The following is a 27,242-nucleotide window of genomic DNA, read 5'->3' as shown; positions in this document are numbered from 1 at the left end:
GAGGCAGCACAACCGGATAATGATTTTCCGGAGCTGGGTATGTAAAAAAAAAGAGCTGTAAATTTTTCCATAATAATATGGGTCTGGTAACAGTCCATCTGGTGAAACACAGCAGCACAAACCCCCTGTCAGTGCAGCAAGTCCTCAGCCAGCACCAGGAATTCAGTTCTGTTACAGGTTAAGGACAGCCTGGGAAAAATTTCTTTTTTTAAAATTATTTGCCCACTTTATGGGAAATCCAGCATGAACTGAACGTGCACTGCCACTTAGGTCTTCCTACCTTCAGTCTGCAAGTGAAGGGAAGCTTCTAGCAAGCCAAGTTCTGCTCACTGTGTTTCATAGCTTTGGGAAGACAGGAAGTATTTGGGTAAGGAGAAGCTGTGCCTTCAGCCCTTCGTATTCCCCCTGTGATGGGGGTACAATACACTTTTTGACACAGTTTTGTGTGAGTTTGGCACTATTAGAGCGAGTCTAAGGACAAGGGAGCAGCGAGAGAGAAAGCATTTATTAAGACACGTGTAATAGCTCTTTTTCCCTGGGATACACAACTGACAACTGACCCAGCAAACAGGTGTACCAGTTCCCCTGCTCCTTCCTTGGCTGCAGTGAAAAAATACAGTTGGCAACCACAGGGAAACTCATTTGATTACTTGTTAATTGATGCATCTCTAGTCTATGCAGCTGCTGACAGAGTAATGAAAACCAGATTCTGCTATGACCAGTTTAAGCCAGCTGGGACACAGCTTCATGGGAAAAGCCACAGTGAGTACTGCAACAGCCCAAACCACATAGAGCTGGGCCAGTGACAGCCCTGCTACTGTTCAGCAGCCTCACTTAGCATTGTGGGTGTCTCCTTAGCACTAATTTCCTCCTCCACCCTTAATTATGTCCGCTTAGTCATGAACTAATGTTACCCCTAAATAGAGAGACCCGTTTCACTTAAATTCAAGCAGCAAACTGCCAACCCTGCAAGAGACAGTGGCTGTGAACACGACAGCCAGAAAGAACCAGCACAAGGCCAGGGACATCACGAGTGCACAGCAAATCCCTTCCCCTTGCCAGGGACCCAGAGGGGTTCACTGTCCAGTTCACTGTCAGTGGATGCAACTGGCTCCAAGAAGTGGTTTTGTCCCTCAGATTTCTGTAAACAGCTGGGTGCCTTAAGGTTCTGGCAATGAATAGGCTGATACAGAGCTGGTCTGGTCAGCAACCAACACTCTCCTGGAGCCTTTGATCTCTGCACACGAGAGCCAGTTCACCTTCTCTCCGTGCTCAATGGTGAGCTTTGGCACAACTCCAGCGTGTTCATTTGAGGCCACTTTGCTGAGCTTCCCATCTTTTCCACTGGAAGCAGCTGCTTGGGCCTTCCTCCTGTGCAGAGACTTTGCTGGACTTTTCTGCTGCTTTCCGACGCTGCTGCTGACATCCCAGAGCAAGACTTTCCCGTCGTTTCCTCCAGACAACAACCAGTATGCCTCTGGCATAAAGAGCACCTGTGAGACTCCCAAGCTGTGAGCCTGGAAGTCCAGCTCACGTTCAAACCTGACACCAGTGACTCGGAATATTCTGACTTTACCGTCTTGAGCTCCGCAGCCGAAGATGTTGCCGCAGGAGGCGACGGACAGGGAATGTGCGAGCGGCGGGTTGAAGAGCTGCCCGGCTGACTGCGGGCTCTCTTCCTCCATGTCACACTCCTGCAGGTTTGTGGTCCACAAGGGGCGAGCTTTCTGCAGGTTCCACAGCATCACCTGGAAAAAAACCACAGGATGAATCAATAATTTCTGTGTTTTACATAAAATCGGACCTTTAGTACTAAAAACAGACAGCCACACTTCTTGCCCTAGCAGAGCAAAGGCTGTGCACGACTCCAAGAGGTGTAAGGTGTGTGGTGAGGTTAAAGTTGCCCTAATAAATGTAGCAAATCTTTCTGGCCTGCTTTCCAAACCCCAACCACCATACTCTGCAGTCAATGACTCAGACCTTTAGACCATGAAAGGGATGCAAACACTGCTCTAAAAGCTTTTGCCTTCATCTCAGCAGTAATAATCATGATGTACTGCACATCAATTTTTTAGAAGGAGGGACACGGAAATGCTAGGAGTGAATAGAGATCATTATCATTCTGGATTTCCGTCTCTGCTACTTGGCCTAAAATAGTCACTTCCAAGAATGTGTCTGAAAAACAGGACAGCAAAAGTCAAACAGTAGTTGAGGCTGTTGTTTTTAAACAGGCATATTTGTATTTATTTTTATATCCAATGAGTAGATCTGGTTTGTGCAATGGAGTAGGGCATGCTTTACCTGCTGAGATGGGGCAGGTCGTGCTTTTAGACTTGGTCTTCCAATGCCAGCCCACCTCCAAGCCCCCAGTGAAGAATCCTGTGTCTCTTGTACAGCAGTTCAAGCATTACAGATTTATACCAATTAAAAATAATTCTCTCAAGACTTTTGTTGGATCTGAATTGACAATGAGCATTCCCAAGGCCAACAGATCAAAAAGCACAAGTCAGTCTAATGCAACACTGGTGTACTGTTAACTTAATAAAGCTAAGCTTCAATTTGTTATTAATAAAAATATTCCTTCAGTAGCAATCACCAATAAGAAGTACAGGAGTCTTTAAATTTAGTTCACAAAAGAGCCTGGCACTGCATTTCTGGAATCCAAATCACAATAAGACATCTGAAATACATTTTCTGTCACTTTCCTGTTTCAGTGTCTGCTGTTGCTGCTGCACTAAAACTACTTCCACAACAACTGTGATTTACTGTAAATCAGAGGGGCTGGGTTATGCTTACAGAAAATAGTCCTGTTTTCATCACAGACACAAGAGCCTGATGAATCCATCAACTGCTGACAAGTTTTATGCAAACTAAGTATTTTCTGTCCTCATGGCATTTTCCCTGCTTCATCAGAACTCCTGAAAGAACTCCAGCAACCTAAATTTCAATTCTCCTCAGCCACGGCTTCCCAGAGGGCTTGACAAGCCCAGAACATGTTTTGATGCTCGTAGAGCTCACCTCTTGTCCAAAGGCATGGTGCAGCACAGGGCTTCAGAGTTCTGCAGCTAAGCTCCCCTTAGGGAAATGATGTATCTTAAATGCAGCCTCAATGCAGAATGATGCTCTTTTCACTGTACAAAAACACACTAACGAAATCCCGTTTTGGGATATTGACTTTCACCTAAAAACCAACTTGCTGAGCTACAATAAATGAAACTAATACTAAAACGTCACAAAAAATAATCATCTCACTTGTACTTAGCTATACATAAACGTTTCCAATTCTGTTAAGAAGTTTACAGCCACAAGCTTGTGTATCTGCATTTTAGGGGCCAGAATTAAGCTAGCTGAGGTACTGAGTGTTTACTCCTCCCAGAAAGGCTCTATTATCATGGCTTTAACACAGAAAAATACAGTTTATACTAACTATCAGCGTGTATTTGCTCTAATGGGTGTGAGATGTACTTTGGTTTCAAGAACACAGGGTGAAACTGCTCAACGCTGTCACACGAACCACAGAAACCTTTGAGAAGTGACAGTTTTCAAATCAGGCTAAACCAGGAATGTGGTCAGACCTCAACCACGGGAAAGAAATTACTGAAAAATATCTGTTCTGGGTGGCCAGCTCTGGACTTAACTCCCAGCATGGCTCTTCTCAGAACACAAAAGACAAAGTTTCCTCTTGATGAGGATAGAGAAGTGTAAAAGGCAAAGAACATTTCATGCTTCCAAGATATCAACAGAACAAAGGATAAATTATACAAATCACTTGTCCTCACAGTGATACATTCCATTTGGAAAGATACTGCCCTACCTGCCTGCCTCGAGCACTGTGCCTTGTCCTCACCATCCTTTCCATCTCGTCTGCAGCCACAACTGATCCCTAGGGACAGCTGCTGGTTTTCCTCAGTCCAACAAAGAGCTAATATGGCATGAGTGAGCTCTGCAGCATATTCTGATTTCCCCCCACCCTGCTCACTTTTGAATTATAAATGTTAAGGAAGATAAAAACAGGGGCAGAAGCTGCTCAGTAGAACATGGCACCAACAGCCTCAACACTTAGTTTTCGGGCCAAAACTACTTCAGTATAGTGAGGGAGTTTTCCGGTGACTGCAGGCTGAGCACCTTCACACTCGGTGAAAGTCTGTGGGCACCTCACTACACAGGTGGGTAATTACTGTTTCACTTCATTAATAGCTGTGCATACGTATGCAAATCACCTGCATGTCCAGTCCACAGGAAACCAGGCTTTGAGGCCGCTGAGGTCGGAAGGCAACAGACGAGCAGATGTTGGAGTGCCTCAAGGACCGGCTGACTTTCTTGCTTTCCAAGTCCAAAACCTTTATCGCCCCCGAGTCATCTGCCGCGGCCAGGAAGCTGTCGGTGTCGTTCACTGAGAGGCAGTTGATCTCCTCCTCGTTCACGTGGAAGCGCTCCAGGGGCTCCTGGAGGGATCGGACATCCAGCACGCTGATGGTTTCTCCGTGGGATGTGTACAGCGTGCTGGGGCGCCGGGCGGAGAACACCACCGAGGTCACGTCCTCCGCCTGCGGGAGCCGCAGCTGAGCCACCGGCGAGCCTCCCCCATCCCAGAGCGCCAGCTCGCCCCGCTCCGCGCCGGAGGCCACCAGCCCTTCTGCGCTCACGTTCAGGCACAGTACAGAGGAGGAATGTCCACCACTCCACTTGACTGCCATGCTTCAGGGACACCCCTGAAACGAACAAAAACAACTCCTGAACTGAGGTGGTTGTTGGCCTCATTACAGCAGAAACTTATCAAGGAACAAGAGCATCCTGCAAACTACTTGAAACTCCAGTGTCCAGTTAAAACAAGCACCTCAGGACAGCTCAGTACCCAAACGGAGCTTTCGCTCAAACAGCAAAGACACCAGGCACAACCACAGCGCTAGCCGGTCTTTTCCAACCTAAATGACACAGTGAGTCTCTTTTAAAGAAGAATTACTAATTTAAAACAGGTTGCAACACATTTAATTGGCTCTCAGAGCACACCCATGGCGCTTACCAAGCTTAACCTTCCCAGGCGTGACTGCCCACAGCTGCCTGCGTCACAGCACTGCTTAGGGAAGCACATCAGCAGAAAATTAAGTGAAGGGCGAAAAAAGGCAGCACAGAAGTGTTGGAGGGACTGGGACGCTGCGGGGCAAAGGAGAGAGGCACATGGGGTTTGTGTGAAAGCCCTGCAGCCGCTTCGCTGTCCTAAGGTCCGTGAATTTATTTAACTATTAGGCAATAAACGGGTTGTTTCTGGTGTTTTTACCTTTCTTCTTCTTTTTTTTTTTTTTTTTACCATGTTATGTTTTCCATGTGACTTTTGTAGACCCAGATCTAAAGAGCAGCCAGAGCCCATTCATTCCACTAGAGGAACTTCAGTCTTGGCGATTAAATAACACTACAGAGAGGGCCGATACCTTCCCCGCAGCTCGCGTCGGGGCAGATTCGCGGCCGCCGCTCCCCGGGGGCCCGAGGTGAGTCGTTCCCTGCCAACCCCCGGGCCCTGCGGCAGCTGGGTCCCACCGCCCCCCGCCCCGGCAGAGCCCGGTGCTGGGGCCGCCCCCCGGCCCGGCCCGCGGGGCGCGGCGCTGCCGGGGCCGTCCCGGGGGGGGGTGGGGTTCGGGAGGCCCGGGGGCCTCAGCTCTCACCTTAGCTCCCCTCAGCTCCGCTGGGCGCCCCTCGCCTCCCCCGGGCTCCGCTCGGCTCCGCTCCGCCACCCCCGCGCCTCGCCGGCCCCCCGCGCCCGCCGCGCACGCGCGGGGCGGTGCCCGCGGCCGAGATGGCGGCGCCGCGCGCCCCCGCGCCGTGAGGCCTCGGGCGGCCCCGGCGACACCGGGCGGGCGAGGGGAGCGCGGGGGGCGATGGCGGCGGGGCCCGGCCCCGGGCCCGGCCCCGGGGCGGCCGCGGCGTCGTGGGGAGGGCCGGGCTGGCGGTTGCCGGGGAGAGTGCTGGAGCTGGTGTTCTCGTACCTGGAGCTGCGGGAGCTGCGGAGCTGCGCGCTGGTCTGCAAGCTGTGGCACCGCGTCCTGCACGGCGACGAGAACAGCGAGGTGTGGCGCAGCCTGGCCGCCCGCTGCCTGGCCGAGGAGGCCCTGCGCACCGACATCCTCTGCAACGTGCCCACCTACAAGGGCAAGGTGAGGCCGGGACCCCCGATCCGCGGGGACACCCCCACCCCGCCGGGACACCCCTTCACCGCCTCCCCTGCCGCCTGGGGACACCCCCACAGCCCTCCGGCCCACCCGCCATTGGAAACGAAGGGGGCGGGAGGCTGAAAAACATGACAGGGTTTTATCTCTTAGAACCACAATGGCTTGGGTTGGAAGGGACCTTAAAGCTGCCACGGGTAGGGATACCTCCCAGTAGACCAGGCTGCTCCAAGCCCCGTCCATCTCCCCCACCCACCTTCTCTCGCCCAGGTCCGTGCCTTCCACCACGCGTTCAGCACCAACGACTGCTCGAGGAACGTGTACATCAAGAAGAACGGCTTCACGCTGCACCGCAACCCCATCGCGCAGAGCACGGACGGGGCGCGCACCAAGATCGGCTTCAGCGAGGGCCGGCACGCCTGGGAGGTGTGGTGGGAGGGCCCGCTGGGCACCGTGGCCGTCATCGGCATCGCCACGAAGCGCGCGGCCATGCAGTGCCAGGGCTACGTGGCCCTGCTGGGCAGCGACGACCAGAGTTGGGGCTGGAACCTGGTGGACAATAACTTGCTGCATAACGGGGAGGTGAACGGCAGCTTCCCCCAGTGCAATAACGCGCCCAAATACCAGGTGAGGGGGCTTGGTGTGGGCTGGGTGCTGTGCCGGGGCTAGGGGGGGTGCTGGCTGTTCCTCGCTGTCCCGGCTGGCTGCTGAATTGCTCCTAAGTGACCCTCAAAGGTCTCTTTGCTTTCCCTGCAGAAGGCAAATGATTCCACCTTGTGAGCCTTCTCCCCCTTCGTTTACTGCTTCTGTAGGCTACACCTGTCTGGTGTTCAGTGCACCTGACCCTGTGTTGTTTCCACACTTCAATCTCAAACCACTGAGTGTGAAACCTGTACTGTGGGTGTCTGCTTCGTGGTGCTTTTTGGAATAAAACCTGAAAAGACTGGTGTAGCTTTCTGAAGTAGCGACTTGCCCCACAGCAAGGTGAGTCTCTGAGGGCTTGTACCCCTTTGTTGTCTGGCAGGGTGAGCTGAAGTTAGTACTTAGGTGAGAGTCTTCCTGCAAAAACCTGCAGCAGTGCTGATTGCTGCTGCTTTGCTCACTGGCCACCTTCCCGTGGGTGACATCCCGTATTTGGAATCTGATGTTCAGATAACTTCAGGGTATTAAAGAGCAGATGCCACCCTACTTTTTTGTCCTTATAGAAGTGCTTGTCTTGTTGTTCTGCCTGCTCACACAACTGCCTTTGCACTGCTGGATTTGCTTGTGTTACAACTTAAACTGGATCGTTGTAGTTTCCATCTCATATTCAGAGAATGGGTTGGAAGGGACTTTATCCCGTCCAACCCCCAGTGCTGTGGCTTTGTACTGGCTTATGTTTCACTTGGGGGTGAAGATCTGTGTAGTAACTTGTATCTGATATTCCTAAATTTTGTGTGAAAGGTCAAATCAGTGATCCTTTGGAGTTTATTAAGACATGTGCAGTGATCTGCTCTTAGAAAATGTACTTACAGGAAACACATGTGTGTGGTAGTGTTGGCTGGAAGAAATTCCCAGTGCTGGGGCTGGCTGGAGAAGAGTCAGGAGTTTGTGTGGCGCCTGCTGTGCTTGTAGCTGTCCTCTGAGACTTTCATTGATGTCTGAAATAACGTGTGCTAGATAAATACAGGGAGCTCCGGGCCTGCCTGGATCCAAAACTCTTGCTGTGGTCAATGTTGGTTTCACGTGTGTATGTGTGTGTATATATATGTATATATATATATTTTAGGGTTTTCATTTTACATTTTGTACTGAAATTTCTTTTTGCCTTGGTGAGGGAACACCTCTGTCAGCAACAGCAGCTGCATATTAGTCTGTTCTGGGATTTTTTTGTAGGTGGCACTTGCCTTTCTTAAACAAATCCATTGTCTTTAAAAATGTTCCTCACAGAGCAGTTGCTGCTCAGCGACAGCAGCAGCTGAACACAGAGTTCAGGTAACTTGGAGACCATTGCAAAGATTCCAAAGCTCTGCAGTGTTTCCAAAGCACACAGCACGCAGTGCCTGCTCTCAGTGGTCTCAGAGGTTCCTATGGGAAGGGCCATGTTTATTATCTTAAATAGGTGCTGGATACAGGTGGATACTCTGCTTCAGAGGTACTCAGGATCATGGTGAAATTGAGAAATTCCCATCCTAAGAGCAATCAATTGTGAGACACAGGACAGCCTTGCTTTAAAATTCTCTGCTACATTATACTTTGCATTATTTTTGCCTCCATCTGAACATGCTGACTCTTTCTGTGTATTATTTTTACTCCCCTTCCTGTCTCTGTTTCCAGATAGGTGAAAGGATTCGAGTTATCCTGGACATGGAAGACAAAACATTAGCGTTTGAGAGGGGCTATGAGTTCTTGGGAGTTGCCTTCAGAGGACTGCCAAAAGTTTGCCTGTATCCAGCAGTGTCTGCTGTGTATGGTAACACAGAAGTGACTTTGGTCTACCTGGGAAAGCCTCTGGATGGATGACATGGATTGTTTCGTTGGCACGTCGAGATGTGGATGTTTGGGAGGAGAAATCTGCATGTTGGTTAGAGGGAAACGTGTGTTAGAGGAAAAAAAACAACAAAAAAGTGTGTGTGTGTGTCCAAGAGCCATCGAGGGAACCACATGGAGTTTGGAAACAGAGGACCAGCCGTACTTCAGAAATTGTGTTACATTTCCTCTTTCTACCAGGCCAGAAAAATCCTCAGGGCTGCAGTTGGTTGAGTGGGAAGCTGACACATGCATGTTGCAACAGATTTTATTGCTAAAATGGCAGTGTGACCTCAAACATTTAAGAAAGGACTTGATACAAAAATGCTTGAGGAAATTACCCTGGGATTTGTACGTGGCGTGTTTTGTGAGAGACTCCCATTTCCAAACTGCTTGTTCCTTCCTTCCCTCCTTGGGGCCAGCGTGGGGGCTGGAGCAGAGCAGGGCTGCTGGGGGTATTTACAGTTTCTGGTGTCCTGAGAGGCACGGGCTGTGCAACTGCCCTTCTCTGGTATAACCATACAACACGTGTGCAGCTATTTTTAAGTGTATTTTAAGGGTTGTATATAAAGAAAACGTTGAAAGAACAGCTAAAAGAAAGGGTTTGCTTTATTCTAACTGGGTACAGAATTTCTTAAAGGAAAAAATCCCCCCCTCCCTGGCACCAGAATGCACACCTGGGACAGGGGTACAGCCTTCATGTCAGTGCAGTTCTGTTGTAATGTGTTTTGGGATGCTCTTGTGGAGTGCGGTGCTACTTTGGGTTGTTTCCTGTGAAAGTTTCCATGGCTTCAGTGACAGGTTTGTTCTCTGTAGGAAACAGAAACGTTTTCCCCACGAGTTTCCTTTCACCAGAACTTGCGCTCCCCTGGGGGAAGGAAGGCTGAGCACAGCACTGAGCTTGCCTTCCTTTCCACGTCAAAACCACCACCTTTTCAAAGCATTCTTACACTTGCTCATCACTGTTGTGAGATGTCTCAAAATGATGTGGAAGGAGCATTGGCCTTCTGCAACCAGACCTTACCTTCAGCTTCAGTGGCTTTATAAGGCTTTAAGGCTTGCCTGAACCTTTCTTAACTGAATCAAATCCCCCAGTACCCCAGCATTCACCTGCCCAGGACTAGTAAAACTCTCACCAGCCCTTTGATGGGGATTCTGGATCACATTCAGTGTTTGTGCTCTTCACTGGTTTTCTCAAAGCCATGTACAGACCCCCCAGGCGTGTCCATGTGCTGGCATGGGCAGGCTGGGAAGCTGCCAGGTGTAGTGAGGAGGGAATTCCTGGTGAAACCACTTTCCTGTGAGGCTGGAAGGTCTGTAGGGTCCCCCAGGAGGGCCCTTTAACAGGGCAGGAAGGCTGTGAGCCCCACGGCTGGCTCGTGACTCTGGTTTTGTGCTGGTTGGTGTTTCCCAGAGCTGCCTGTGCTGTTTCAGAGCTGCTTTTTGGAGAGGGAGAAGGAAATATTTATACAACCTCTTTTTGCTTGGGTTTTTTTTTTTGGTTTTGTTTTGTGCTAGAGAATGTGAGTTGCTTGGTATCAGACACTGGCAATTCTCTGAGCATGGAAGAAAGAGGAATCCCTCTTGGGCTGTTGTTCATCCCCCTCCCTGTTCCTCAAGGAGGTGAGTGAGGCTTTGCCTTGGAGTGCTTTTGGCCGGGTAGATCACCAGGTTCTGCCCTGGAACTGTGTAAGTTGTTACCATTTAAAGGATTTAAAAGTATTTATTTGTTTTGTGTGTTCATTGCTGAAAGGCAATTCAAGGTCTGTTCCTCCTGCTGCATCAGACAGAATGTGCTGTGAGCAATGGAGGTGTTTTTGGTGGTGCTGAGAACAGCCAAATAAAGGATGTGGGATGGGCATCCAAGTACCTCCCGGACAAATCTGTTACAGGCATTGATTGTACTGGACTCTAAAGTGTGTCTGCAGAGCAGAACCATGGGACATAGAGTTGGGGATAAAGGAAACTGCCCAGTTTAGGAAAATAAATAGTCCCCAGGATGAATGTATTCTCAGTGCAGTCCTGAAAGACGCAACCTCTGCGATTGCCCATGATCCAGTTAGAGGCAAGGAAACCCTGAGAATTCCGAGGAGTTTTAATCACAAATTCAGATTGATTCCCATTCTTCAGACTGCATCTTACCCTCTAAATAATTTCCCTCTAAATCAGAAATGCTGAAAGTTGAGAACATTCCTTAAGGGTGGGTTTGGGTGGACTCACTTATGTAAGATTATAACTTATTCCTGGAGACCAATGCTGGCTGTACAAAATATTAAAATAAACTCTGCTATCATTCAGAAGGATCTGGTGGTGTGGATTGTTGGAATGGCACCTGCGGAATCCCCCAGATGGGAAGGAGGGAGCTGCAGTTTGGTGCACCAAGAGGATGGAGGCATTGGGCCTGTGTGATCTGCTGTGTGACTGCTGGGAAAGAGAGAGTCTGATGAGTGGTTAAGGAGAGCTTGGAATCTCGGGGATCTGGTACCTGTGCTTGGGAAATTGCCTCCTCTGAAACAGGGATGCTCACTCATGACCGTGGGAGAGGCATTCCTGCCTCCTGGAGGCCTCTGGATTGGAGTTGGGGTGGTGTGGTCACTGCCCCACTGCTGCACTGAGGGGTCTCCTTCCTCCCTCAGCTTCCTGCTGTTTTCTTAGCTTTCCCTATGGAAGTTCAACATTTCATGGTGCTTTTAGGAAGAAGTATTGTGGTTTTGAGCTCTGAGGCACTTTCCAAACTCTCTGCACCAAGGGTTTGCTTTTAAGCAGCAAATCTTGGCTGACACCTCCTTTAGGAGCAGAGATGTTTGGTGCTGGCTCGCCAAGAAAGCAAAGTTGGGTTTTTTTTAACCTGAGGTACCTCAGGGTCAGCTGAGCAGTGTTTGGGATATTTTTCCTACCCTGACAAGGGATTTAAGCACTTTGTTCAGGGGGAACATCAAGTGTTCACAGCCCCCAGTACAGAAATCAGTCTTGGCTTCAGAATCTTACAGGATTTTGGGATAAGTGAGCATTTTATCTGTCATTTTAATAAAATTCAGAACTCCTTGTGGTTTGAGTGTGCTGTGAAATCTGTTGGGAGCTGAACACTTGGTCCTCTGTCCCTGTCATATCTCTGAGGAGGTGAGGAGCTCGATATGGTCACTAGTTTGGGGGCAGAGGCTGTTCTTGGCCTTGGTGGTGCCTTGTGCTGGCCCTAAGCCAGTTGTGGACTCCTCAGGTGCTGCTGACAAACAGATGAATCAAGATGGGGTGGGAAACTCCCTCCTGGAAAATGCTTTTATCCCAGTTGAAAGGCTGCAGCAAGTGTACATTTTTGGGAGGCTTGTGTGCACCTTCCCCTGGCAAAGGCCACTCGGTCCCGTCCCTCCTGGCCACATTTCAGGTGACAAACCCAGGCAGGAGCAGATGGCCCTGGAGCTGTGGCTGTGCTCTTCCCTGCCTGCCTTGGAATCCGACAGCGAGACATCCAACTTTTCTCCCTGCTTATTTCTGATCTACGTTTCTAAATTCCCTGTGCACACGGGTGTGTTTCCAGATGGCTGCCTCTATGTTTTTTCCTCTTCCATTTTCACTGGGTTTGATGACAGCAGCGATGAGTTAAAATAACACTGGGCCTGATCACAGTCTGATTGTGCAAAACTGGTTTTCTTAAAGTATTTGAGAGGTGAGTGGCCCTCAGTCATTCCTTAAGCTATGTATTTCCATGTGGATATTTCAGTTTTGGCATGTTATAAATAGCTCTTAGATGTGTAAGTGAAATTTTTTTCACTTACACGCAGTGAAATCTGCAGACAGAAAACAGCATTATTGAAATTGCACTAGGATCCTTTCTGCACTTACAAAGCAGGTTTTCAGGGGGTTGGCAGTGGCTGTGTTGGACTCTGTAAGTGACAGTGGCCCACCTTGTGCTAGAGTGTGACTGAAAGAAAAAACGAATGAAGCATTGAATGAACACACAAAGCTTTTCCTGCAGTGCTGCTGGACCTACTAATTAATTCCTTAAGCAGGTGTTTTTCCTACTGCTGGATGATGCTGGGTGACTTCTGAAGGAACTCTCCCATCTCCCCACGAGAGGGCAAAGCTGGGGGAGCCTTAACTTGTGCTCAAACAAGTGCTGAGTACAATAAATGTTTTTAATGTGGAACCTTCTCCCTTAACAATTACTTCCCGTTCTTTTCAAAAACCAAACCAAACTAAAAACCCTCAGCAGAAGTGGATGATGGACATAGAATTTTTTAAAGTTCGTTCCTTCATTTGAACCCAGCGTCCTAAAATAGGCTGAGCAAATACTTGCATTTCAGAAAATGATTTTTAGTGACACCAAGCTGAGCCAAAGCTCCAAGATCACCTTAAAGGATTGAAAGGGATTTGAGAGGCTCAAACAAACTGTCAGGGTTGCTGTTCAAGGTCCACTTTTTCCCAGACTTGCTTTTCTTCCCCTCAGGTGTTCATGATAAGGAAATAGTGATATCAACAAAAGATTATTTTTAAAAAATCAAAGTAATTGAAAAGGGATTTTGAAATAAAACTCACTCTACGTTACAAGTGTTGTTCATTCTTCTGCAATTTTACCAAGTCAGGAATTGAATGGATTTTGCCTTCATGCCTGCACTGGCAGGTGTGGTGTGAGCTACCTGCAGTGGTTTCATGTCTGCTTGATTTATTTTGTCTTTTTAATCCTGAGCTTCCTTTGCTTAGGAGAACTTAGCCATATCCCATCACGTTTAAATAGCAATCTAAGAGAGCAAACTCTGCCAGCTCCAATATGTGGCTTTATAAAGTGCTGGACAAACCTGCCAGTAAGGAAATGGCTGTTGGCCAAAATGCTTTTTTATCGTATTCAAATACTGCAAGGGTTAACATTTTTCACGGAATCCCAGATTGGTTTGGTCTGGAAAGGACTCATCCAGTTCCACCTCCTGTCATGAGCAGGGATACCTTCCACTAGACCAGGCTCTACCAGCCTTTGCCAGTTCCAAATCACCTTTTGGGTCTCTTTGATGGCTTTCTGTTTGTTTCTCTGTGCTCAGGTGACAGAGGCCACTTTCCTCATGCCAGATCCCATCTGACATGGGGCACCTGAGCCCTTCTGCAGGGTCTTGTGCAAGAGCAGAGCTGGAGGGTGGGATCTTGCTTTGGAAGCAGCCAAAAGATTTTATCTCAGCTTCAGCATAAGATTGTATCTATTGCTGGAAAAATAATGAACGTGAGCAGAACTGGATCAGAGTTGGAACATTAGTGGGACTCAGGAGAGTGTGGAGGATGGAAACCAGGTGGTTTTACGTGCCCACCTCACACCATGGTGCTGCACAGCTCTGGGACATGCCTCTTTCCTGGCAGTGTGAGCTGCTCTTCCCGGCAGGAACGAGGAGAGCAGGAGGGGAGATCTGAGTATTGATCTGTGTGTGTGGCTGAACCTCCCCCTCCTGCACTCCTGTGCTGATTCAGGTCCCAGGCTGAGAGGTGGAACTGCTTTGAGCCTCTCCCAGGTGTAGCTGCAGGGATGGCATTTTGGATAGAGCAATGATGTCACCTGTGTTACAATGATGTCACGTGGTAGAGTTTGTTTTCAAAACCCACAGAAACATATCCTGGCAGTTCTCCTGTTTTCTTACCGAAGACCAAGGGATGTGTCCTAAGTGCAAGAGTGTGCTCCAACTCCAAACCCCAAAACCCACAGACAGGCTTTGTCCCTTGTCCCTCAGGTAGCGTGCTAGAAAGCAGGGATGCTGAGCCCCATGGCTGAAAACCTGGGAGAAGACGACTTTGTAGTGTGAATTTGCTTCCAGGAGATCTGCCTACCAGCCCAGGCTGTGGCACAGGGATGCTGGCCCTTCTGGCCAGAGAGGAAGATGGGTGGGACATGCTGAGCTCTGCAAGGAGTTGAGAGAGTTTCACTTCCCTTGGTGCTCATGACAGAATTACTCACTCCTCTGAAGCAGAACAGCAGCAGGGAGGGAGTTTGTGGGGCTGCAGATGGGAGCAGGTTTTTTTGTCACAATTTGCATTCCTAAATGATGTCACAGCGGTGACTTGTCCAAATCTTCTCCTTCTGGTGACTTACAGCCTCCAGCCTTGAGAGTTTTAGGCTAAAAACTGACAGAGAGGAGGTTTAGATTTGATATTAGGACAAAATTCTTCCCTCCTGGCACAGGGTGCCCAGAGAAGCTGCCCCTTCCCTGGAAGTGTCCAAGGCCAGGTTGGATGGGGCTTGGAGCAGCCTGGACTAGCAAAAGGTGTCCCTGGCCACAGCAGGGAGTAGAATGAGATGGCCTTTAATGTGCCTTCCAACCCAAACCATTCCATGATTCTATGATAAAAAACGTTGGTTAATGTGCTGGAGTAGATGGGTCAGGGGGGTTTATTGCTTTCAATGGTTTATTTTATTGTACAGTACAAAAAAGGTCAATTTATCCACACTTTTGGCAATCCTATGGGAAAAGTTCGGGCAGCTCCTTCAGGTCTAACTGCAACCAAAGTCCAAACTCGATGAAAGCAACCTGGTTGTGGGGCTTCCCAGCCCTTGAGGAGATCTAGGAGGAAAATCATGGAATCCCAGGATGGTTTGGGTTGGAAGGAACATTAAAGCCCATCTTGTTTCACCCCCTGCCAAGGGCAGCGACACCTTCCACTATCCCAGGCTGCTCCAAGCCCCATCCAGCCTGGCCTTGGACACTTCCAGGGATCCAGGGGCAGCCACAACCACTCTTGGCAAAAGATCAGAGGCATTTTCTGGCTTTGGGCACCGGCTTCTCCTGCAGAGGCCGTTCTCTAGAGCATCTCGGCTGTCTGGGATCATAAGGGAGGGGATGCACTTGGCTTCCAGTTGCTCAGAAATACCAGGTGCTCCAGCACCCGACACGTCCAGGCTCTGCTGTGGAGACCGTGTGATCCGGATGCTGTCCCGCTCTCCCGGGAGCAGATTCGCCTCAGCCTCGTGGTGGTGGATCCCGAGGAGCCCTCAAATGCCAGCCTGGGAACGGCGGGTGTGTGACAGCTGCGAGCGGTGCCGGAGCCCGGCCGCAGGGCGGGAGCAGGGGGGAAATGAGATCCCTCCGGCAGCTTTCCCTCTCCAGCCGCTTCCTCCTCATTTACAGGCCGAGGAGGAAGAGCCGTGACCGCGGGTGGAGCTGCCCGGGCTGGAGCTCCCTGCGGGAAGGGAACCGGGTGGAGCCTCACCCGCAGCTTGGGATCTGGGAAGGGGCTGTGGCCGAGCCACTGACCAGCTCCCCTCTTCCCTTCCTGCCCTGTGCTCTCGGGAACATGGGTTTGCTTCCCACTAAAACCTTTCTTCTGAGTCCCATAGAGGAAATGGGCACCTTTTGGGGACTGAGGGGTCACAGGTGGGATCCTCTATGAAGTTCTTGCTGTGGGGCTCCTGACTGGTGTTTAAGTTTTTGATCAAATGTCCTCCAAGCCCGAAAACATAATTTTCTCAATTGTTTTTGCTGCAGTTCAGCTGGATCCCTGTAGGCTTGTTGCATGTTGTCAGTCTGGGGGTTATTGTCTCCCCCCTCCTCCCCGATCTCCCACAGCCCCAACTCCTCTGGTGTCGGCAGCCAGCACGATGCTGCAAGGGTGGGTGAGCAAGCCCAGGGCTCTGCTCAGAACAGCCCAGAACTAATCCTGGCTTCAAAGAAGTCTTCTTTGAACCCTGCTATCCATCAGAAAACCTGTCAAGAGCTAGGAGATTCCTGACAGCTGGGAATATATAGAAGAAATTCTTGGCTGTGATGGAGGTGAGGCCCTGGCACAGGGTGCCCAGAGCAGCTGTGGCTGCCCCTGGATACCTGGAAGTGTCCAAGGCCAGGTTGGACAGGGCTTGGAGCAGCCTGGGACAGTGGAAGGTGTCCCTGCCCATGGCAGGGGGTGGAATGGGATGAGCTTTAATGTTCCTTCCAACCCAAACCATTCCTGTGATTCTGTGGAATGGGGGAGAAAGGCTGAGCTTGGCTGTGGCTAAATGTGTAATTGTGGAGAAGGAGGAGCCAGGAGTGTGGGCAGCTGCTGGAGTGGGGGAGTCGTCCCAGAGGAGGGTGCTGGGGCTCCAGGGGCTCCCAGACACACAAGTCACTGCAAAACCAGAGCCTGGAGCTTTAGTGACTGATGCAAGAGCTGGCACGGGCCTTTCCTTGGCCCCAGGAGCAGCAGCAGGGAGGTGGTTTGGCCACAGCTTGGTTGAAAAGATGGTTTTGAGGCTGACTATAAATCCTTGATTTTCGTCCCTTGGTTTCCCCTGCAGGAGGTGCCCCGGGGGGAGCTGTGCTTCCTGCAGAGCTGCAGTCCTGCTGCTGTGAGCCCACGCCCCTGGACAGCAAGGCACCCTCCTGGGATGGGCCTCATCCCCAGCTACCCCCTGGGGTTAAACTGCGTGGATTGCCATTGGGAAATTCCTCCAGATGAAACTCCAGAGCTCAAGTTTAAACTTCAGGCATTGAGCTGTCCATTTTAGCTTTTCCCTTTTGCCCATAGAACAAATTCTGTTTTCTTTTTTGTGTTTAGAGTTCCTCTTAAATTAAAGGCAACTACTGCTGCTGGCAGCTCCTGAGATACAGGAGACCTCAAGCTTCCCTTGTTTTATCCAGAGCAATTGGTGTGATAAAATAAAACAAAACAAAACAAAACAAAATAAAATAAAATAAAATAATGGTGCTTTGCACCATCATCCCTTGCAGAACCACTTGTTTAATTCTGGCCGGTTCTCCATCCCAGTGGGAGTCAAGGAAGCCCATGGAGAAACATTTGTGTTTCCCTTTTTCCCCACTCACCAGGTCCTGCTGCTGTGTGAACCGTGAGTGACCCTTCTGGTGCTTCCACTCGGGAATAAATCACATTTCCTGCAGGAAAACACATGTTCAGTAATGAGGTTGCTGTTTCCCCTTTCCCAAAGGTCCCGTGCCTGGTGCATTCCAGGAGAAACTGGGAGCCTGCCCTCTTGTCACAACTTTGCTCTTGGGTTGTGTTTGACAATTTGAAGGTTGTTAAGGGAAAAAGATGGTTTGGAGGAAGAGGAGGTGGGAGGAACGGAAGAAGCTCACTGGATGTAAAACCATAAGGGGATTCCCAGTCCTCTCCTACAGCTGCAGGAATTGCAGCTGCACGTAGACCCATCTACTCCAAGCAGCTGAATCTCCTTCAGTTTAACCCACCTGTGCCACTGAGCTGCACTGGAGCTTCCTGAAGAGCTGATCAGAGCAGCAGCTCTTGGCATCTCAATCCCTGTCGCTTCCCTGCGCTGATCTTAAAAAATAAATTACTCCCTCTCAAAGCACACATCAAATCCTTACCGAGAGGACTGGTTGGGGGTTTGAGGGGAGGAAAAGGAGGGGACCAAGCAGCAGCTTCAGGACATTTTCAGAACCATCCGGCTGCAGGATGTGGGGAAAGTGTGAAGAACAGCAGCAGTTCTGCTGCCGATGCCCCAGCGCGGAGCCGCGGGCTCAGCCCGAGAGTGGAGCTGCTTTCCAGGGACCCCGGGGTGGGGGAAACCTGCGTGGCTGGGCAGGGGCTCTGCCAGCCCATGGTGCTGCTGGGGAGGGAGCGGGGTTACACTGGCATGGCTTTGGTGATGGGCTGGGGGCAAAGCAGGGAATGAAGCAGCTTGTTTCCTCTCCCAGCTCCTGCTGGGCTGCAGGAGGAAGCTGGTTTGACCCTCAGGGCATCACCTCGATGGTGGCACCACAAGAAGGAATCTCATCAGAAGGTCTCCCAGGAGCCTCCCGATCCAGAGAGCGGAGCTGAGGATGCCCAAGTTTTGCAGCTCTGCCAGCTCCCGTGTCTCCAAGCACCAGGTGAGGGATTTGAGTGTGGGCTCGTGGCAGGGCTTGGGATGAGGAGTTTGTGGTCATCAGCTGAGCTCAGCCTTTCGTGTGCCCTTGAGCAATGCCCATGGGAATTTTGCCCTGCTGTGAGCTTCTGCCACTCCTGTTCGCTTCTCTCTTCTCCTTCTTGATTTTTATACGTCAAACTTCCTTGAAAATGGAGGAAATGAAACCACAGGGCTTTTTTGTGAGTGACATGGGAGAGGTCAGCCTTCTCCCAGAGAAGAAATGAAATTTAGGGGGAAGGCAAGAAAATCATCTCCCTGGCCATTTGTGCTGGTTTCGGGAGTTTGGGGGCCACGTGGTCTGGCAGGGAGGGGGGACCCTGGCTGGGGTATCCCTTGGAGGGGGTCTTGGTGTGCTGCAGTGACACAGTTCACTCCCGACTCTGCAAATATCCCACTGGCACCATGGAACATGTGGCATGTGGAGCATGGACCTGCTGATCCCAGACAGGGTCCTGCTGCAGGGCTGGTGCCTTTCTCCACAGCTTTGAACCCTTTCCCAGCTAGGTAGATCTGGGCAAAAGTTTTCCTCCTCAGAGGCTGGATTTGCTGGGGACTTGGGGGTGCATGAGACCTGGGGTGGGGAGATGGAGAGCAGGGGTAGATGGGGGTGAGGAGGAAGGAGATATCCCTCTTCATATTGCCTTGGAAATGTGGATCTTTGTTTCCTGGCAGCTGCAGGAAAAGCCATTTCCGCTGACTTTCACACAGGGACTGGCACTCAGGAGGTCCCTGTATCCGGGTGGTTCTGACTTGTGCCCTGGGTGCTGGGCTTGCTGAAGTTCTGAGCAGCCCCACGACACCCAAAGATCTGGGGGCAGAGGGATAAGAGCATTCTGAATCTCACTTAGACAATGTGAGGGACAGGCACTGGCATCCCAAAGTTGTTGGGGACTCAGCACCTGGGACATGTCCAGCCTTGGCTTGGGATGCAACAGGACATAACACAGAGCACCTTCTTCCCTCGTGGGACGCGTGTCCCCAGACTCCTGTCGAACCGCTGAGCTGGGCGCTGGAGGCAAGAGGGGTCTGGAGGGACACAATGGGAATAGGTGCCGTGCAGAGGTGGCATTTCTCCACCCCGCAGGATCGGTGGCATGGCTGTGCAGGACAGAACCACTCCCAGTCGCCATCTCTGTGGCCTGAAACCCTGAGGAAGGCTTCTGCTGCTGGAGCTGTGCAGAGGAGTGGCCGTGCAAGGCTTGTCCCCGGTGCTGGCTCGTCCCTAGGAGCGGCGTGACCCCGGTGGGGCTGGTTCCCCCTGTAGCCCTCGCTGCCTGCTGGGCCCCGCGGTTCCTCCTTGCCGGGGAGCCGTGTGCGGGTGCATGAGCCAGGCCGGGAGTGCTGAGATCAGTAAGCGAGAGCCGGGCCGCGCTCGCTGCCTCCATGTGACTGCAGTTTCCGTTGGCTCCTTCCGCAAAGGCTAAATTGGTGCTCGGCGAGAGGGCGGTGGGACACGGCCCCGGCGGGTGGCACACGGACCCCGCGGGTGGCACACGGACCCCGCGGGTCACCCCCACCCCTGGCCCCAGCACCCCCCTGAGCGCAGCTGAGGGGCCGCAGGATGGACCGTGCCGAAGCCCACGCGGTGAGTGACTCTCCCCGACACCTATGCTGGGGGAAAACACCACGGGGGTTCCCTGTGCCAGTCTGGGGATCTGTGGTGGCTGTGCATCACTAATGCCCACGCTCGCAGAGCCGTGGCTGCGTGGGGCCGTGCCGGGGCTGGTGTGAAATGTGGGGAGCACCCCGGGAGCTCCCAGAGCAGCTCTTGGATGTGGGCTCGGGTGTAGCGCTGCGGGTGAGGGTTTCCTGCTGGGGGCTGCTGCCTCCTCTCCTGGCTGGGCAGGTGCTATCCCAGCAGCTCCAGGGAGCACTGGGAGGATGGAGGAGCTTCTGGTGTTGGAAGAAGCCAAGAAAGGCTGAGCTGGGTGAAGGAATGTGGGATTCTCTGCAGAGGGGTTCAGGAGCCAGAACCAAAACTGGTGTTCTTTGGGTGCAGTGAGGACACAGCAGGGTCCCTCTCCTGCCACCGTGCCTGGGTATGAGGTGCTGCTGGACTCCAAGGACTTGAGACAGCCAAAGGTGCTGTGTGTCAGCTGCAGCCTGGGGAAGGGGGATCCATCCTCTCCATCCCCCCCAGAGTAATAAATCCTGCTTTGATAAGGCACCAGCTCAACGCTTCGGCTGTCCCAAGGAAGGAGACAGCCCGGGACATGCCCTGCTCCCTCTGTGCTGCAAGGCTCTGGCTACCTGGGCTGCCCAAAATAACCCTGTTTCTCCTTCACGCAGCGGCAGTTGTGAAAGTGCCGCGTGCCAAACACTCGCCGAGCCCTCGCTGCTCATTTGCCTGCGTCTCAGCTTTTCCCCAGATGCAAATGCCGTCAGCTCCGGTCCCACCAGGTCAGTAATGGGGCAGCTCCTGCTGGAGAGCCTCTGCTTTCCTGGGAGGGCCCCCAGCAGGGATGGGCACTAGGGGGACTTGGTGGGGGGTGGGTTGGTGTCCCCTGGGGGAGTGTTTGGTGCCAAGAGGGGGCACAGGAGCCCTGCTGGGGGGACTCCCTGCTCGAAGGATGCAGCTCAATGGCCTTCACGAGCAGCTGTGCAGCACCGACGGTGCCTTCCCCCTGTGTGCTGCCCCAGGTGGGACTGAGCTGCCACCCCTGTCCCTGCTCCTCCCCTGCCCTCCAGGCTCAAACTGGGGGAGCCCCACGAGAGCTTCTGCTGGGGTGGGTGGGCTCGGTGCCAAAGCTCTGTGCCCTTTCTCTATGGACAGCTCATGGTGGCCCAGGTCACTTGGGCCTTTTGGGGTGAACAGTTTGCAGCTTCTGACCTCCTCACCTCTGCCTCCCTCTCCACAGGAGTGCCGCCACTGAGATGGAGGCCCCGCTCCCTGGTCTCTCCCTGCTTCTTCTCCTCCTGGCAGTGGGATGGGGAAGCAGGATGGACACAGCCTGGGCACCATCTCCTGGGAGCTGTGAGCTCGTAAGTCCTCTCTTGTGAACCCTCACCCCTCTGAGTGCTTGGTCCTGCCTGGCAAAGCCCAGGCAACTCAGCATCTCCAGACCTTCTCCATCCCAGCTACTGGCTTGGAGTGGACTGGTGTGCCAAGGCCATAACCAAAGAGCCACCTCCTCCCCCCTTACTCTGCTCTCCAGACTTCTCTCTCTTCACCTCCTGCCTCCCCTGGTGGTGTTATACATTCTCCTCTTCCTTCAGGTGCAGAGCATCATGGACTGCACTGGGAGATGGCTGAGTTCCATCCCAGGAAACCTTCGAGGCGATACTGAGGAGCTGTTTCTTGATGACAACACTATCCAGGTCCTGGGCAATGCCTCTCTGCTCCTGTACCCTCAGCTCTGGCTTCTCAGCTTGACCAGGAACCGGCTGGAGCTCATTGAGCCCGGTGCCTTCCTCAGCAGCCAAGGCCTGCAGGTGCTCTCCTTGACAGACAACCTGCTCTTCACCAACTACTCGCTGACAGCAGCCGCTCTTTCTACTCTGCCCACCTTGAGGACACTGGATCTGGCTGGAAACCAGCTCACCGAGGACATGGTGTCGGTTTTAGTCTCGAACCTCTCTTCCTTGGAGTCCCTGTCTGTGGCCAGGAACATCATCATGAGGCTGGACTCGTCCATCTTCACAAACCTGACACAGCTGCTGGAGCTGAACCTGGAGAAGAACTACATCTTTGAGATTGACAATGCTTTTGAAGGGCTGCAGAGGCTGCAGAAGCTCAACATAGCTTACAACTACCTCCCATGTCTGGTGGGGTTCAGCCTGACCCACCTCAGGGTACTCAACATCAGCAACAACATCATTGAGTGGTTTCTGACCCTGGAAAGTGATGACCTCTTTGAGCTGGAGGTGCTGGACCTGTCTCACAACCGCCTCCTGTTCTTCCCTGTGCTGCCCCGGCAGAGCAAGCTGCACTCCTTGCTGCTGCAGGACAACAGGATGAGCTTCTACCAGCGCCTCCCCAACGGCACCTCCCTGGCCAACGTCACCGTGCAGTTCCTCATCATCGATGGCAACTCCACCAACATCACAACGGTCAGGCTCTGGGATGACCTCTGCCACAGCAACCTCTCCTCCCTGCACCTCCTGGACATGAGCCAGAACCAGGTCTGGGGCCTGCCAGATGATTTCCTGGCCCAGATGCCATCCCTGACCCACCTGAAGCTCAACCAGAACTGCATGGAGGCATTTCACCTGTCAGAGGAGGACCCCTTGGCCATGCTGACAGAGCTGGACCTCAGCCAGAACCAGCTGGTAGAGCTGGGGGTGAAGGTGGGCACTGGGGACATCCTGCCCAACCTGCAGCTCTTCAACCTCAGCACCAACAGGCTGCAGGCGCTTCCTCCTGGGATTTTCACCCGCACCAGGAAGATCACTACCCTGGACCTCAGCCGCAACCGGGTTGCCCTCTGTCCCCAGCCAGGTGAGGCCGAGAGTCCCCCCTGCGTGGATATCAGGGGTGTGGAGACCTTGACCCATCTCTCCTTGGCTGGCTGTGGTCTGCAGGGGCTGGGCGGCCGCCCCTTCCAGGGGACATCGCTGATGCATCTGGACCTCTCTGACAACCACCAGGCGCTGTCTGGGGACCGGGCGTGGCTGCAGGACCTCGTTCTGACACTGCAGGTGCTCTCTCTGAGGAACACCAGCCTCTCTTCCACCACCATGGACTTCTCTGCCCTGAACAACCTCGTGTGCTTGGACCTTTCAGGGAATTCCTTGGCTGCATTCCCCAGCTCGCTGGGCACCCTGAGGCTGCAGAGCCTGGACCTGCGGGACAACTGCCTCCCGGCGCTGCCGCCGGACGTGGCGCAGGTGCCTCTGGGGAGGAGCCTGCGGGAGCTCTACCTCAGCCGAAACCCCTACAACTGCTGCACGCTGGGCTGGTGGGACGCCCTGCAGCAGGCGGAGGGCCTGCACGTCCCCGACGGGCGGGAGGTGACCTGCAGCCACGGCTCCCGCGCGCTGAGCCCCGGCGCGCTGCCCGAGCCTGTCCTGCAGAGCTGCCGCTGGCAGACGGCCGACCTGGCGCTGCTCTACCTGGTGTTGGCTCTGCCCACCTGCCTGACGCTCCTGGTGGCCTTCGTCGTCATCTTCCTCATGCTCAAGGAGAAGCTGCTGAAAATGGTGAAAACCCGGTGTGGGGTGTCCAGCCCTTACTGATGGCTGAGGAGGAGGAAGGGCTCGGGAACGGTCAATACGAGTGGGTGGTCAGGAGTACAGGTGGTAACCCCTCCGAGGTGGTCAAGATGGAAAACTGATGGTGCAGGACAGGAGGTGCTGGGAGAGCTGCCATTCCTGCCCTAATGGCACCCAAAGGGTGTGGGTCGTGTCTGGTGATGGAGTGCTGGGAATCCCCAAGGAACGTGTCTTCAGCAGAAACCTTCAGCTGGTGTTGGTGAGAGCTGAGTGGACACAACACCAAACATTCCTTGGCTAAAAGGACAGGTTGCCCAGAAAATCAGTAGCTGCCCCATTTGTGGAAGTGTTCAAGGCCAGGTTGGAGTGGGCTTGGAGCAATCTGGTCTAGAAGAAGGTGTCCCTGTCCATGCCAAGGGTTGTAACCAGATGGGTTTTTAAGGTCCCTTCCAACTCAGACCATTCTGGGATTCTGTGACTGTTTTCTCCAGCACTGCTTTTTCCCCCCTTCAGGCAGTTCCCTTTATTTATTCCCACCTGTAGCCAACTCAAAATGTCCTCCACATCTGCAACCAGCCTCCACAAAGTGCCCCAGGCTGGAGCAAACATCACCTGGGCGCTGTGGAGAAGGGTCTCTGTAGCCACAGCTTTCCACACTGCTCTTGCCGGCACTGCCAAACTTGCAGCCAGCCCTGGTCGTGCACCATGTGCATATGCTGATAAGACAGGTGTTGTCAGCAGGGCTGAAAGACACATTTTGGGGTGTTGTTTCTTCACTAAGTCACAGTCTGGGTTAGAAAAGTCCATTAAAAACAGCCCAAGTTGCAACAAAGTGAAACATTGATTGAGAAGTAGCAGAGTAAATTATATCCCTCGGTGATATTTTATCATGGATTTGTATTCCTCCAGTGACTGCTGGATTAAACATACAAAGGAAACAAGAGAAATCCTTCCTCCTTGTTGTGCAAGCTCTGCTCCCAGGGCAGTGCCTGGGAGTTTCCTCCACCCAGCTCTGCTCACAGCACGCTCTGGCTCTCTCAGAGCAGCAGGCACTACCTGGGGAAGTGTTCCTCGGGGGTCACTGAGGGAAAGGAGAAGTGATGGTGGTTTGTGCTAACTCTGAAGCCCTGCTGAGAACTGGAGTGGCTTTATTCCTGTGGCACTGCTGGGATTTTTCTAGTGAAACACATTTAACGGGAACGAGGCACAGGGAAGTGTGCAGCAGAGCTGGAGGGGGAATTCTGGGGGCTTGTCCTTGCCAGGGTGTGGGCGGGCTCAGCCGGTGCTGATGACTCAAGCCCAGTGGAGTTGTCCTGGGAGGTGATGGAGGGAGATGTCCGAGGCTGGCGTGGGACTGGGAGGATGCTGGGGATGGTGCAGGCAGGGGGAGCCAAGGCTGGCAGCAGGGCAAACCCCTCCCAGGCACAGGGGTGGGACTGGGCTCATGGGGGAGCCTGGTGTGGCTGGTGGCTGTGCAAGGCTGGGAAATGGTGTGGGTCAGACCCTGCTAGGCCAGCTGGCAGCTCCACTGGGGCTGAGTGCAGTAAAGGCCCTGGAAACCCAGATGTCAGATCTGGCTCAGAAACAGCCACTTTCTGCCCCAATTTTAGACTGAAAGAGCCAAAACCAAACCAGGCCCCAACTGGGGAGTCCCTCAGCCTCTTTCAGCCCTTCTTTTGCCCGTAAGCTGCACCCTGGGGGACACCAGTGACCTATAAATACATCCCTGCTCTGTCCCCTGGCTGCATCCCGGCGTCTCCCTGCGAGCTCCCCTCTCCCTGGTGCTGGGCTTGGAGGGGGATGTGTGTCCTTGCCCACCACCACAGCCAATGCTGCTGCTGCTCCATCCAGCGTGGGCTGCAGGGTGCAGCCATGGGAGAACACACAGGGAGGAACCCAGGCACCTGGCACTGCCCAGGGCATGGATTAAAAGGGGGTGTTCTTAACTGTATGGAGTTGATGGGGATACTCAGCATTCCCTCATCATGGGGCCTGGAAAGCCACGGCTCGCCTGGAGCTGTGATGTGCATGGGATGTCAGGACAACAAGAGGAGATTCTGCTTTCTGAGTGGTGGGTGTCCTTACAAAGCTGCTCTCACCATCTTTGCAAGGCCATGGTGATCAGGGAAGGTCCTTGGTGACTGGAGAACCCAAGGGTCCCACCCAGCTTCAGTAATGGCCAAAAGGCCATCCCAGAGAGCAACAGGGCATCACCTCCATGTTGGGAAAACCATGGAATGAATGTTCATTGTTTGGAGCACAATTCTAGAAAAAGAGGGTGCCTGGAAGAAGTCAGCATGGACTGCTGAGGTTAAGTCATGCCTGCCCAACCTGCTTTCCTCTCAGGATGAAATGGATGGATCTGTAGGCAGGGGGAGAGTGGTGGATTCCATCTGCCTCAGCAAGGCTTTGGACACAGTGTCCCACAACGTTCTTCACCCAAGTGCAGGTGTCTCGGTCTGGATGGGTGGGCAGCCAGGCAGGTCAGGATCAGTGGGAGTGAAGTGCAGAGCGCTGTGGGATGTAGGATGTGCTCTACCAGGCGGCTGCTGAGGGGACTGTTTTGGGATCTGTCCCATTTCATGTCTTTATGCATGATCTAAAGGTGGCTGTGAAGTGCCTTCCTGTCAAGTTCACAGAGGATCCCAAACTGGGAAGACCAGTAGGGCTCCATGCTGAAGCTCTGGGGTGGGCTGGAGGAACAGGCCAGCAGGAACCTCATGATCCAGGCACCCACTTGGCCTCCCATAGCCCTCACTGGAGAGGAGGCCATGCCCAGGGCTGGGCACAGGCCACATGCTCTGAGAAGCTGGGGGCAGGCTGGCAGTGCAGGAGAGGTTCCCAGGGGCCCTCTCCCTCCTGAGTGGGAGATCCTTCTGTGTTGTTATGTTGCAATTGTTGTGGGAAGGCCTGTGCCAGACCCCTGCACACCCTTTCCGGTCCTGGGAGAGCTGAGTCAGCCTTCACGTTTTTAAAATTTTGGCAAGTGAGGCCTCAGCTTCCATTTCTCTCTTGACTGGAGACCTCCTTGACCAAGCATGAGCTCCCTCATCCTCCCTAGCGATGGCAAAGCACTGTGGTTTAACTGGCACTTGTTCTATGTTTTTCACAGCAGAGACTCTAGTTTTGGGGTGGAGGAGGAGAGCTCTTCCAGCTGCTCCTCTTAAGTTATGTCAGGCAGCAATTTGTTGAGGCCCCTCAATTTGGGATGAAGACCCATCTCATCCACAGCCTTCACAGCTGCGTGGGTTCAGAAAGCCAAAACCCAGGAAGCTTTTGGAGTTGTAAAATTTCCCCAAGAATCCTAATCTTAGTCCTCCAGTTCTTACATGAGAGCAGGACTGATCTAGTACAGACCAGCCAAGGTAGACAGCTGGATTAAAACCTTCAGTGGGGTGAGTTTGTCTTACTCTAGAACCACCTCCAGACTTTGACCACTTCTACCCCTTTGGTTTTTTTGGATTCTTTAAGCACATTCTCCCAGAACTGAGCACTTATGAGGAAGCATCATCCAGGAGTGTAAGGATCCAACCATCCCATTGCAGCAGTTTGAAATCACTGTGTTTTCAAATGCACTTTCAAGACTAATTGAT

The 27,242-nt window shown here is 52.6% G+C and overlaps 3 protein-coding genes across 3 annotated transcripts; 2 read left to right on the top strand and 1 right to left on the bottom strand.

The window, feature by feature from the left end:
* Positions 1-608: 608 nt before the first annotated feature.
* On the bottom strand, positions 609-4,712 carry WDR53 (WD repeat domain 53). The gene is made up of 2 exons (XM_082288368.1): positions 4,221-4,712; positions 609-1,748 (listed from the first exon to the last, which is right to left on the bottom strand). The coding sequence occupies exons 1-2, from the start codon at positions 4,695-4,697 to the stop codon at positions 1,161-1,163; spliced, it is 1,065 nt and encodes a 354-aa protein (XP_082144494.1). The 5' UTR covers positions 4,698-4,712; the 3' UTR covers positions 609-1,160.
* A 1,161-nt stretch (positions 4,713-5,873) lies between these two features.
* FBXO45 (F-box protein 45) lies at positions 5,874-10,935 on the top strand (the record flags this gene model as incomplete). The annotated part of the gene is made up of 3 exons (XM_082288002.1): positions 5,874-6,149; positions 6,432-6,788; positions 8,478-10,935. The coding sequence occupies 3 exons, from the start codon at positions 5,874-5,876 to the stop codon at positions 8,661-8,663; spliced, it is 819 nt and encodes a 272-aa protein (XP_082144128.1). The 3' UTR covers positions 8,664-10,935.
* A 10,422-nt stretch (positions 10,936-21,357) lies between these two features.
* NRROS (negative regulator of reactive oxygen species) lies at positions 21,358-23,753 on the top strand. The gene is made up of 2 exons (XM_082287940.1): positions 21,358-21,480; positions 21,715-23,753. Exons 1-2 carry the CDS (start codon positions 21,373-21,375, stop codon positions 23,671-23,673), a joined length of 2,067 nt encoding a protein of 688 aa, XP_082144066.1. The 5' UTR covers positions 21,358-21,372; the 3' UTR covers positions 23,674-23,753.
* Positions 23,754-27,242: the final 3,489 nt, after the last annotated feature.

This window comes from Coloeus monedula (genome assembly GCF_965178545.1).
Source record: "Coloeus monedula genome assembly, chromosome: 10".
Taxonomy (NCBI): domain Eukaryota; kingdom Metazoa; phylum Chordata; class Aves; order Passeriformes; family Corvidae; genus Coloeus; species Coloeus monedula.
The sequence above is the reverse complement of the archived record's forward strand: the minus strand, read 5'-3'. Positions and strand labels throughout refer to the sequence as shown.